This window comes from Scyliorhinus torazame, chromosome 14 (assembly GCF_047496885.1).
Source record: "Scyliorhinus torazame isolate Kashiwa2021f chromosome 14, sScyTor2.1, whole genome shotgun sequence".
In the NCBI taxonomy this organism is placed as follows: Eukaryota; Metazoa; Chordata; class Chondrichthyes; order Carcharhiniformes; family Scyliorhinidae; genus Scyliorhinus; species Scyliorhinus torazame.
The window spans coordinates 97,386,025-97,398,574 of NC_092720.1; the positions used below are offsets into that span (position 1 = coordinate 97,386,025).

Sequence of the window (12,550 nt, forward strand, 5' to 3'; positions counted from 1 at the left end):
TCTCAGAAAACCCATTAGCACTCAGAGGTCCTGACGATCTGTGGATTGATACTTTTTTCACTCGAGTAGGTAGCTGCGCCATTCGCCAGGAGGTGGGGAAAGGGGCAGCTCTCCTCCCGGAATATATTCCCAACACCGCCTGAGGGTTTTAACAAATAAACCGACACGTGCACTATGCGTTGGAAAAGACGGCTGGCTGCACAGCAGACAGATTGCAGAGGAAGAGTTCAGGAGTGTGAGGGGCAGCCCCGGGTGAGCAGCTGCGCCCTGCGCGCATGCCCACCCTACCCGTCCGCCGGTCTCAGCCATGCCGACTGTCAGTGTGAAGAAGGATTTGTTATTTCGGGCTTTGGGTCAAACGTACAGTGAGTTCCGTCCGTCCTTCCATTCATTCATGGTCTCGGCTGCCGGGTAGTGGCGGTGGCCGGAAAAGAGTGCCCGGGATCAGTGGAGTTTTACAAAGGGAAGCGGCGAGGGGACCGGCACCGAGAGAGCGGGTCGGACCGGAGGGGGAGGTGCAAGCCGAGCCTGGCATTTGGAACGTGGGATTTGGAACGCGGAGTATCCCGGCGTTCGGATCCACTCATTGTTCGGAGCCCGGTTCTGGGGAGCGTTCCATCCCGCTGATTGCATCATGCAGCTGCGGCCAGGTGGAAGCGCACGGTGCTCCTCCGGATTGCACATGATAAATTGCCCCTTAGTGTCCAACAGGTTAGATGGGTTACTGGAGATACAGTGGGGTGTGGGCCTGGGCAGGGTGCGCTTTCGGAGGGTCGGCACGGACTTGATGTTCCGAATGACGACCTCCTGCAGTGTGATTCTATGACTGGGGGCTGGGTCATTAACATGTGTTCCAGACTGAGGGGAAATAGAGTGACTTTTAATCAGTAAGGGTGGCATGGTGGCACAATGGTTAGCACTGCTGCTTCACAGCGCCAGGTTCAAACTCTGTCTCTGGAGTTTGTACATTCTCCCCGTTTCCGCGTGGGTTTTCTCTGGGTGCTCCTGTTACCTCCCACAGTCCAAAGATGTGCACAGTAAGAAGTCTTACAACACCAGGTTAAAGTCCAACAGGTTTGTTTCGATGTCACTAGCTTTCGGAGGCCTGCTCCTTCCTCAGGTGAATGAAGAGGTATGTTCCAGAAACATATATAGACAGATTCAAAGATGCCAGACAATGCTTGGAATGCGAGCATTAGCAGGTGATTAAATCTTTACAGATCCAGAGATGGGGTAACCCCAGGTTAAAGAGGTGTGAATTGTGTCAAGCCAGGACAGTTGGCAGGATTTCGCAGGCCAGATGGTAGCATTGTGGATAGCACAATTGCTTCACAGCTCCAGGGTCCCAGGTTCGATTCCGGCTTGGGTCACTGTCTGTGCGGAGTCTGCACATCCTCCCCGTGTATGCGTGGGTTTCCTACCACAGTCCAAAGATGTGCAGGTTAGGTGGATTGGCCATGATAAATTGCCCTTAGTGTCCAAAATTGCCCTTAGTGTTGGGTGGGGTTACTGGGTTGTGGGGATAGGGTGGAGGTGTTGACCTTGGGTAGGGTGCTCTTTCCAGGAGCCGGTGCAGACTCGATGGTCCGAATGGCCTCCTTCTGCACTGTAAATTCTATGTTAATGATAATGGTGGGGGATGAATGTAATGCGACATGAATCCCAGGTCCCAGTTGAGGCCGCACTCGTGTGCGGAACTTGGCTATAACCTTCTGCTCGGCGATTCTGCGTTGTCGTGTGTCCTGAAGGCCGCCTTGGAGAACGCTTACCCGGAGATCAGAGGCTGAATGCCCTTGACTGCTGAAGTGTTCCCCGACTGGAAGGGAACATTCCTGCCTGGTGATTGTCGCGCAATGTCCGTTCATTCGTTGTCGCAGCGTCTGCATGGTCTCGCCAATGTACCACGCTTCGGGACATCCTTTCCTGCAGCGTATGAGGTAGACAACGTTGGCCGAGTCGCACGTGTATGTACCACGTACCTGATGGGTGGTGTTCTCACGTATAATGGTGGTATCCATGACGATGATCTGGCACGTCTTGCAGAGATTGCCATGGCAGGGTTGTGTGGTGTCGTGGTCACTGTTCTGAAGGCTGGGTAGTTTGCTGCAAACAATGGTTTGTTTGAGGTTGCGCGGTTGTTTGAAGGCAAGTAGTGGGGGTGTGGGGATGACCTTGGCAAGATGTTCATCTTCATCGATGACGTGTTGAAGGCTGTGAAGAAGATGTCGTAGTTTCTCTGCTCCGGGAAAGTACTGGACGACGAAGGGTATTCTGTCGGTTGTGTCCCATGTTTGTCTTCTGATGAGGTCTGTGCGGTTTTTTGCTGTGGCGCATTGGAACTGTCGATCGATGAGACGAGTGCCATATCCCGTTCGTATGAAGGAATCTTTCAACGTCTGTAGATGTCTGTTACGCTCCTCCTCGTCTGGGCAGATCCTGTGTATACGGAGAGCTTGTCCATAGGGGATGGCTTCTTTAATGTGTTTAGGGTGGAAACTGGAGAAGTGGAGCATTGTGAGGTTATCCGTGGGTTTGCGGTAAAGCGAAGTGCTGAGGTGACTGTCCTTGATGGAGGCGAGTGTGTCCAAGAATGCAACTGATTTTGGAGAGTAGTCCATGGTGAGTCTGATGGTTGCATGGAACTAATTGATGTCACTGTGTAGTCGTTTCAGTGATTCTTCGCTGTGGGTCCAAAGGAAAAAAATGTCATCGATGTATCTGGTGTATAACGTCGGTTGAAGGTCCTGTGCGGTGAGTAGGTCTTGTTCAAACTTGTGCATGAAGATGTTGGCGTATTGGGGTGTGAATTTGGTCCCCATGGCTATTCAGTGTGTCTGGATGAAGAACTTGTTGTCGAAGGTGAAGACGTTGTGATCCAGAATGAAGCGGATGAGTTGCAGAATTGCGTCTGGAGATTAGCAGTTGTCGGTGTTGAGTACTGAGGCTGTTGCAGCAATGCCGTCGTCATGGGGGATGCTGGTATAGAGTGTTGAGACGTCCATTGTGACGAGGAATGTTCCTGGTTCAACTGGTCCATGGGTGCTGAGTTTCTGTAGGAAGTCCGTCGTGTCGCGACAGAAGCTGGGCGTACCTTGTACGATGGGTTTCAAGATGCCCTTGATGTAGCCAGAGAGGTTCTCACACATGGTCCCATTGCCTGAAACGATAGGACGGCCTGGTGTGCTGGCCTTGTGTATTTTCGGGAGGCAGTAGAGATCTCCAATGCGGGGAGTACGTGGGATGAGAGCATGTAGGGTGCGCTGAACATCTGGATCCAAGGTCTTGATCAGTCTGTTAAGTTGGCGGATGTGTTCCTTGGTCAGATCTGCGGGTAACTGTCTGTAGTGTTCTTGGTTGTTCAGTTGTCGGTATACTTCTTTGCGGTAGTCCGTTCTGTTCAGTATGACAGTGGCCCCTCCTTTGTCTGCTGGTTTGATGACGATGCTGCGGTTGGTCTTGAGAGCGCGGATGGTATTGCGTTGTGCTTGGGTGATGTTCGGGCTGTCTTCTGAATGCGACTGATGAATCTGGCATTGACGTGACTCCTGGCGGCTTGAGCATACATGTTGAGTCTAGGGCATCGGCCTTCTGGAGAGGTCCAATTCGACTCTTTCCTCTTCGGTTGCCGCACCGCAGATCTCTCGGACTGCTGTTCCGGTTAATTGGTAGTCTGCTTGGGTTCGCTGTTGGCCTCAACCGGGACCTGGGATTCATGTCGCATTACATTCATCCCCTACCACCTGGCCTGCGAAATCCTACCAACTGTCCTGGCTTGACACAATTCACACCTCTTTAACCTGGGGTTACCCCAAATCTGGATCTGTAAAGATTTAATCACCTGCTAATGCTCGCATTCCAAGCATTGTCTGGCATCTTTGAATCTGTCTATATATATGTTTCTGGAACATACCTCTTCATTCACCTGAGGAAGGAGCAGCGCTCTGACAGCTAGTGACATCGAAACAGATCTGTTGGACTTTAACCTGGTGTTGTAAGACTTCTTACTGTGCTCACCCCAGTCCAAAGCCGGCATCTCCACATCAAAGATGTGCAGGTTAGGTATTGGCCATGATAAAATGTCCCTTAATGTCCAGGTTCGGAGTTACAGGATTAGGGTGGGCTGGATGTTCAAAGGGTCAGTGCAGACCTGACGGGCCAAATGACCTCCTTCTACACTGGGGATTCTATGATTCTAAGGGAACCAAGGGTTATGGAGATAAGATGGGAAAGTGGAATTGGGGATCATATTATCAGATCAGTCATGATCTCATTCAAAGACAGTGCAGACTTGCTGGGCCGAATGGCCTACCTAGACCATAAGACATAGGAGCAGAATTAGGCCATTCGGTCCATCAAGCCTGCTCTGCCATTCAATCATTGCTGATATGTTTCTCATCCCCATTCTCCTGCCTTCTCCCCATAACCCCTGATCCCCACATTAATCAAGAACCTATCTATCTCTGTCTTAAAGACACTCAGTGACTTGGCCTCCACAGCCTTCTGCTCAACGAGTTCCACAGATTCACCACCATCTGGCTGGAGAAATTCCTCCTCATCCCAGTTTTAAAGGATCGTATCTTCAGTCTGAGGATGTATCCTCTGGTTCTCGTTTCTCCAACTTGTGGAAACATCCTCTCCACGTTCACTTTATTCTGCTCCTAAGTTCATGTTCTTATTAATATATATCCTCCCCCACCATACTGGGAATAAACAAATTGTTTGCTGAAGTAGTTGCCACATGTTGTACATAGCCATCTCTCAAATCTGATCTTTCTTACCCATTTATTAATATTGCACATTCCCAATCCATCAGATGCTAGGCTGCATCATATATTTACTTTTAAAAGTAGAAAAGCTAGCCTCGTCAAAGGTATCACTTGTGTAATAAATACTTAACCGGTTCCAATTCCTATTCCTGGTCTTTGCTGATTTCAGGCAGGGCAGCAATCTTCTGATTGTCTGGTGACCCTGTTGGGAACTGCTCTTGTGTAGACTTTGGGTGAGGACAAAATCAGCCTCTGGTGTAAACCCCAATCATACAGCGCAACGAAACCCACGAGCTGGATTGAAATTGAAGAGCTCCCAGTCTGAGTGAAGTACCATACTGCAGTTTGTGCCTGCACAGCAAAAATATGCTTGTGTCTTCGGGGAGGGGGGAGAGAACTGGAAACAAAACATTTTAATGGTATAAAATTATTCTACTGTTTTCCCCAGGAAAGTTAATGGAAAAAGTGCTGGGTAAACCTTTTTTTCTGGACATGGAAAGAACTTTGCATTGTTTTGTTCCGTTTCCAAAATCGGACAGACAATTGAAAGTGAATCATAAAATTACATTTATGTTTCATGAAAATATTGGTCCTTTCTATTTAGTAATGCAGGTCTGTGGTTCTGCTGTTATAATCTTTTATTTTTATTTTTTATTTAAATTTTTTTTTCGAGTACCCAATTCATTTTTTCCAATTAAGGGGCAATTTAGCGTGGCCAATCCACCTACCCTGCACATCTTTGGGTTGTGGGGGCGAAACCCACACAAACACTGGGAGAATGTGCAAACTCCACACGGACAGTGACCCAGAGCCAGATCGAACCTGGGACCTCGGCGCCGTGAGACAGCAGTGCTAACCACTCCGCCACCGTGCTGTCCGATAATCTTTTAAAGATATCATCAGAAACACTTTTGTAAATTACTGTAAGCTATCCCAATATGGAAGGAAAGTTCCAGAGAAGATTCACAAAAATACTTATTAGCTTCTGAGAAGCCATAGATTTTTGAATAATCTAAAATGACATGTTACGATCAGGTTAGAGGCTAGTAGCTTTTTGTTTGAAGAAGACAACATTTGAAATCCCCGTTACCTGCTAAGGATTCTACAGTTTGAAACAAACTGAAGAAATTTTAATATGCAAAAGCCAACAAAGCAAACAGTCAATGCTATCCATCTTGTATTCTAATATCCAGAATTAAATGGCAGATGCAGCCAAGGTGGATCCCCTGAATTTGTCAACAACCTACTCAGATGTTAGTGATGAGTGTGAGTCACCAAAATTCTTTAAAACTGTCTTCCTCTTGAGGAATTTCAACTCCTCTTCCATCGAGCTTCTCTGATCCTCAGTGGACAGGAGCTCTACTCCACCTGAGATCCATGGGTTCAATCTTCACCAAAAGGCACACTATTCCAGAGCTGCTCCAGGTTCCAACCTTTTCCAGCTGAGCCAACCTACGTTTGAGACTGTTCCACTGTGTTTGCAGGCTACACTCCTGCGACTAAACGCAGGCATGGTCCAGCACAAAACTGCTCAGCTTCTCTGAGCCTCAACCTCCCCAGTTCTACTGAGCAACTTCTGCTCCTATGTCTTAGCTGCTGAGGGATAATCACGCACTTCACTTGCATGGAGCTGCCAACCTTCTGTTATTTCTTTGGCTCCAGACTCCTCTTGTCACATGGACTTATATTTCCCTACCTAAACGCCCCTGCCTTGTGGTTGGCTTTCGTACCATGCAGGCCCACTTCTGTCCCAGGATGACTGAGCCCTTCAGCATCCAACTGTTTTGATAATAAACAATTAAACAAACTGAAGGACAAAGTGAAAGGGGCAGCCCCTTAAAGGGATACTATCTTAAACCAAAAATATTGGCAAATGAAACCTAAAGCATGAAACCAAAATGTGATTAAAAGGGTTGATAAAGCACTCCAGAGCCTGCGGCACCCACCTGGCATGGAAGGCCTCAATGGTGCCCGTGGACACCGCATGCTCACCTGGCCGTGAATATAGGCGTGGTAAAGGGGCAGACAGTCGGGTTGGATGATCCCCTTGGGTGCCCGCTGCCTGGACCTATTTATTGGCAAGTTTGGCCAGGACCCTTCTGAGGCACGGCCTTGGAGGCTGATGCTCTCTGATCACCATCAGAACCAAATGCGATGAGAGTGAGGCTCTGATCTTGAAATCTCCAGGAAAAGAGTACTTCGAGCCAGCCCCGTGTGGGGAAACTGAAGCTGAGCATGCGCAGCTTGTCCCCTCGCTGCTCTCTGCGCTTGTGTTTGAACACATGGGCATGCTGGGAATTGTTGTGCACCAATAGCAGAGCCCAGAATGGCAGGCAGCAGTTTTGGATTCCCTCACAAGCCTGAATCCTGGCAATCTGGTGGATTAAGGTCCATTTCTGTACCCGTTCTGTACTCTTATAAAAAGGTGCAGTGCTCTGAAACAGCTTTGTATCGACCCCAGCATATCCCAAAGATCAACATTAGCTACACATTGATTGAATGTTAATCCTTGTAACAATGTATTTTGTTCTCCAAGAGAGTTGTCAATTGTGTATCTTACATTTCCATTTGAAATTCACATTTCAAGTTGGTGTTTAGATAACGAGTTTTTTTTTGTTTACACACACAGGCATTTTATTGAGGTATCTTTTGGCATTGTAAACAGTTACAGATAACAGAAATGTGCAAACATCAATATAAAACCAATACTTCAATCAAACCATACTGCACATGCCCGCTCCTCTCCCCTAGACACTACCCGCCTATTTATCCCTCCTACTCTACTCTAATCTCTTCCCCCCCCCCCCCCCACCCGCTGACGTTCCCTCTCCCGCGAAGAAGACGATGCATGGTTGCCACCTTCGGGCGAACCCCAGTACAGATCCCCTCAAGGCGAACTTAATTTTTTCCATACCCAGGAAACTTGACATGTCCGAAAGCCATAGTTCGGTCTCTGGGGGTTTTGAGTACCTCCATGCCAGCAGTATTCGCCGCCGGGCTATCAGGGCAGCAAAGGCCAGAACATCTGCCTCTTTCTCCCCCTGGGCTCCCGGTTCTTCCGAAACCCCGAAAATTGCCACCCCTGGACTCATCACCACCCTTGTTTGCAGCACCCGGGACATGACCCCCGCAAATCCCTCCCAGTACCCCCTAAGCTTAGGACATGCCCAAAACATGTGAACGTGGTTCGCTGGTCCTCCCGCGCATCTAGCGCGCTTGTCCTCTACCCCAAAGAATTTGCTCTTCCGAGCTACCGTCATGTGGGCCCGGTGAACGACCTTAAATTGAATCAGGCCGAGCCTGGCACGTGTTGCGGTTGAGTTTACCCTACTCCGAGCTTCCGCCCACAGCCCATCCTCCATCTCCCCGCCAAACTCCTCCTCCCATTTGAGTTTCAGTTCCTCCGTCTGGGACTCTTCCCCCTTCATGAGCACCTTGTAGATATCCGAGACTCTACCCTCTCCTCCTTCTCCTCTAGAGACTATTCTGTCCTGGATCCCTATTGGCGGGAGGCGTGGGAAGGATGGGACATGTCTGCGTACAAAGTCCCGCACCTGTAAGTACCTAAAGTCATTTCCCCTTACCAGCCCAGCTTTCTTCTCCAACTCCCTCAAACCCGCAAAGTTCCCCTCCAGGAACATTTCTCCCACCATCCCCACCCCCACCCGCCGCCATGTTCGAAACCCTCCATCCATGTTCCTGGGGGCGAATCGATGGTTATCACATATTGGAGCCCAGACAGACGCACCCCCCCCCCCCCCCCCCCATGCCTCCTCCACTGGCCCCATATCCGCAGGGCCGCCCCCACTACCGGGCTGGTGGAGTACCTGGCCGGCGACAGCAGTAGGGGAGCCGTGACTAGGGCTGCCAAACTGGTGCCCCTGCACGAAGCCGCCTCCACTCGCTCCCAGATAGACCCCGTACCCACTTCCTTATCATGGCTATGTTAGCCGCCCAGTAGTAGTTGATCAGACTCGGCAATGCCAGTCCCCCCTCGCTGCGGCTCCTTTCAAGCATCGCCTTCTTCACCCACGGGGATTTTCCCGACCAGACAAAGCTCATGATGATTTTGCCAGTCCTTTTGAAGAAGGACCGTGGGATAAAGATCGGGAGGCATTGGAAGATAAACAGAAATCTAGGGAGGATTGTCATCTTTACAGTCTGCACCCTCCCCGCCAGTGACAGCGGGAGTGCATCCCATCTCCAAAACTCCCTCTTCATTTGTTCCACCACACTAGTCAAATTTAACTTATGCAACCTGCCCCAGTCTCATGCCACCTGTATCCCCAAGTACCGGAAACTGTCCTCCACTAGCCTAAATGGCAGCTCCTTCCGCCTATTCTCCTGGCCCCTTGCCTGCACTACAAACATCTCACTCTTGGCCATATTTCATTTGTACCCTGAAAACAGGCCGAACTTCCTCATTGTTTCCAGTACATTTTCCATCCCGGCACGTACAGGAGCAGGTCGTCCGCATAGAGAGAGACCCTATGTTCCACCCCCCACCCCCCTTGTCATTCACTTCCACCCCTTCGCAGCGCTCAATGCCATCGCCAACGGCTCTATGGCCAGCGCGAACAGCAACGGAGAGAGTGGGCACCCCTGCCTGGTCCCGCGGTGTAGTCTGAAATAATCTGACATTATCCTGTTCGTCCTAACGCTAGCTTTTGGGGCCTGGTACAATAGTCTGACCCAGTTAACCGGTCCCTCCCAGAACCCAAACCGTCCAAGCACCTCCCACAAATAGCCCCACTCCACCCGGTCGAAGGCCTTCTCAGCGTCCATGGCCACCACTACCTCCACCTCCTTGCCCGTCGGGGGCATCATGATCACATTAAGCAATCTTCTCAAGCTAGCTGTCAGCTGCCTGCCTTTCACAAACCCTGTCTGATCGTCCCCAATCACCTCCGGTACGCAGTCCTCCATTCTAATCGCCAGGAACCTGACATCCACATTGATCAGGGAGATTGGCCTGTATGACCCGCAGGATTCCCGGTCCTTGTCCTACAGTATCAGCGAGATGGTGGCTTGCAACATCGTCGGTGGCAGGGTCCCTCTGTCCCTTGCGTCATTAAAAACCCTTGTCAGGACCGGTCCCACTATCTCCTAGCACGTCTTGTAAAACTCTACTGTGTATCCATATGGTCCCGGGGTTTCCCCCGAATGCATGGCTTTTAGGCCCCCCAATACCTCCTCCGCTCTAATCGGGGCCCCCAGCCCGTCCACAAATCCCCTGCCTACTTTTGGGGAAGGTTAGTCCATCCAGGAACATATTCTCCTCCGGCTCTTCTGGGGGTTTTGAAGTGTACAGCTTACTATAGAAGTCCCGAAATACCTTATTCAGTCCTGCCGGGTCCTCCACTCTGCTCCCCTCCCCATCAACCACTCTACTTATTTCCCTGGCCACCTCCCTCTTCCTGAGTTGCTGTGCTAGCAATCTACTGGCCTTCTCCCCATGCTCATTCACCACTCCCCTCGCCTTCCTAAGTTGTTCCACGGCCCTACTCGTGGATAGCACCCCCAGTTCTGCCTGCAATCTCCGTCTCTCCCTGAGTAGGTCCTCCCCCGGGGACCCCGCATGCTCCTCGTCTATCCGGTGAATTTCCCTAACCAATCTGTCCATTTCTGCTCTGTCCGCCCTGACCCTGTGAGCCCGAATTGAGATCAGCTCCCCCCTCACTACTGCCTTCAGCGCCTCCCACAGGGGCGCTGCTGAAACCTCCCCCGTATCATTCACTTGCAAGTAATTTTGCATACACTTCCGAAGTCTCTCACATATCCCCTCCTCCGACAACAATCCTACATCTAACCTCCATTGCGAGCGTTGGTAATTCCCCCCCACCGACCTGCAGGTCCACCCAGTGAGGGGCATGGTCCGAGATAGTGATTGCCGAGTATTCCGTAATCTTTACCTCCCCTACACAGTCCCTGCTCACGATAAAAAAAATCAATCCTAGAATATACTTTATGAACATGTGAATAAAACGAGTAGCCCCTCCCCGTCGGCTGTCTGGCTCTCCATGGGTCCACAGCCCCCATTTGCTCCATGAACCCTTTCAGCTCCCTTGCCATTGCTGGGAGTCTGCCCGTTCTGGGACATGACCGGTCCAGCCCCGGGTCAAGGACCGTATTAAAGCCCCCCCCCCCCCCCCCCCATTATCAACTTACGTGAGTCTAGGTCCGGGGTCTTCCCCAGCACTCTTTTGATAAAGTCAGCGTTGTCCCAGTTCGGCGCATATATGTTCACCAGCACCACTCTTCTCCACTCCAGCTTGCCCCTTACCATAAGGAATCTGCCCCCGCCGTCTGCGACTACGCCCTCCGCCTCAAATTGAACCCGCTTACTGATCATAATTGCTACTCCCCTGGACTTAGAATCCAAGTCCAAGTGGAAGACCTGGCTCATCCAGCCCTTCCTTAGCCTAGTCTGGTCAGACACTTTCAGATGTGTCTCCTGCAACATAATTACGTCCGCCTTTAGAGCCCGCAAATGCGCATACACACATGCCCGTTTAACTGGCCAATTTAGTCCCTTGACATTCCAGGTGATCAGCCCGGTTGGGGAGCGCACCCCCCGCCGGTCAGCCATAACCTTTCTTGGGCCCAGCCCATGCGCCGTGCCATTCCTGGCACGCCTCTTGGCTGCCTCCACCCCCGACGTCCTTTCCATTACCTACTTCAGATCTCTCCCCCCCCCCCCCCCCCACGTCAGCAAAATAACTCTCCTCCTCCCCCCCCCCCCCCCCCCCCCCCCCCCCCCCAGTAACATCCCCCGATAACCCCACCCCTGCCATTCACTGGCTGTCTTCTCCCCCCTCCCCCACCTAACTCCCTTGACTAGCCAATCTGCTAGCCTGGTGACTCATCGCTCCGGCGCCCCCTTGTCTCACTTCCATTGTTTCCCTGACCTCATCTCCCCACTCCCCAGCACACCAACCCCCACTCTAACCCACTGGAGCAGTCTCACTAAGATGGGAAAGATCAAACAAGATGTAAACATCAAACAGCAACGTGAGGCTGCTCCAGGTACAACACAGTTCCAGCTGTGTACACAGAAACGTGTTAACTCACGTCCCTTTCTGAGCACCAAAAAATAAATAAAATAAATTATATAACACCGCAATAACCCAGTGCCCGTACATCCCCCATCCGAAACAAACATAAAAACCATAGACATAAATGAAACAAAAGCCCCCAACCAACATCTTTAATCCCCATTGCTGACTGGCCACCCTTTTGTTACAATACAGGCTCCAGCGCACTCAGAGAGCCCAACAAAAGGTACCCACCACAACAGAAGAAAAAAAAAGGAGAGAAAAAAAAACAAAAGAAAAAAAAGGAAAAAGACCATTCCCGACATCCCCCACAGGCAAAAACTGTCCACAATAAATACATCACAAGGTGCCTTTAAAGCAGTAAACAGTCGACCTGCAGTCCAGACACAGAAGGCGTCCCTTCAACCAGTAATTCTCAGACCCTAGTTTGCGTCCGTGGATCCTTTTTTCGAGACTAGCCCCTGATCCCTCACAAAGTCCATTGCTTCTTCGGGCTCGGAGAAGTAGTGGTGTTGACCCTGATGCATAACCCAAAGACGGGCCGGGAAGAGCAGACCAAACTTCACGTGCTTTTTGAACAACACCTCCTTAACTTGTTTAAAGGCTGCTCACCGCCTGGCCACCTCCTGGCTTAGGTCCTGGTAAATGCGAAGGACACTGTTATTCCACGTGCTGCTCTTAGAGCTCTTTGCCCACTGCAGCACCCACTCCTTCTCCACAAACGTGTGG

At 50.7% G+C, this 12,550-nt stretch overlaps 1 protein-coding gene across 1 annotated transcript in view; it reads left to right on the plus strand.

The window, feature by feature from the left end:
* The first annotated feature begins 210 nt into the window (after nucleotides 1-210).
* The window catches only part of farsb (phenylalanyl-tRNA synthetase subunit beta), an 89,574-nt gene continuing 77,234 nt past the window's right edge, over nucleotides 211-12,550 (plus strand). Inside the window, exon 1 of the mRNA XM_072474535.1 lies at nucleotides 211-365. Coding sequence (XP_072330636.1) covers nucleotides 308-365 — 58 coding nt within the window. The 5' untranslated portion in view covers nucleotides 211-307. The remainder of the gene's footprint in view (nucleotides 366-12,550) is intronic.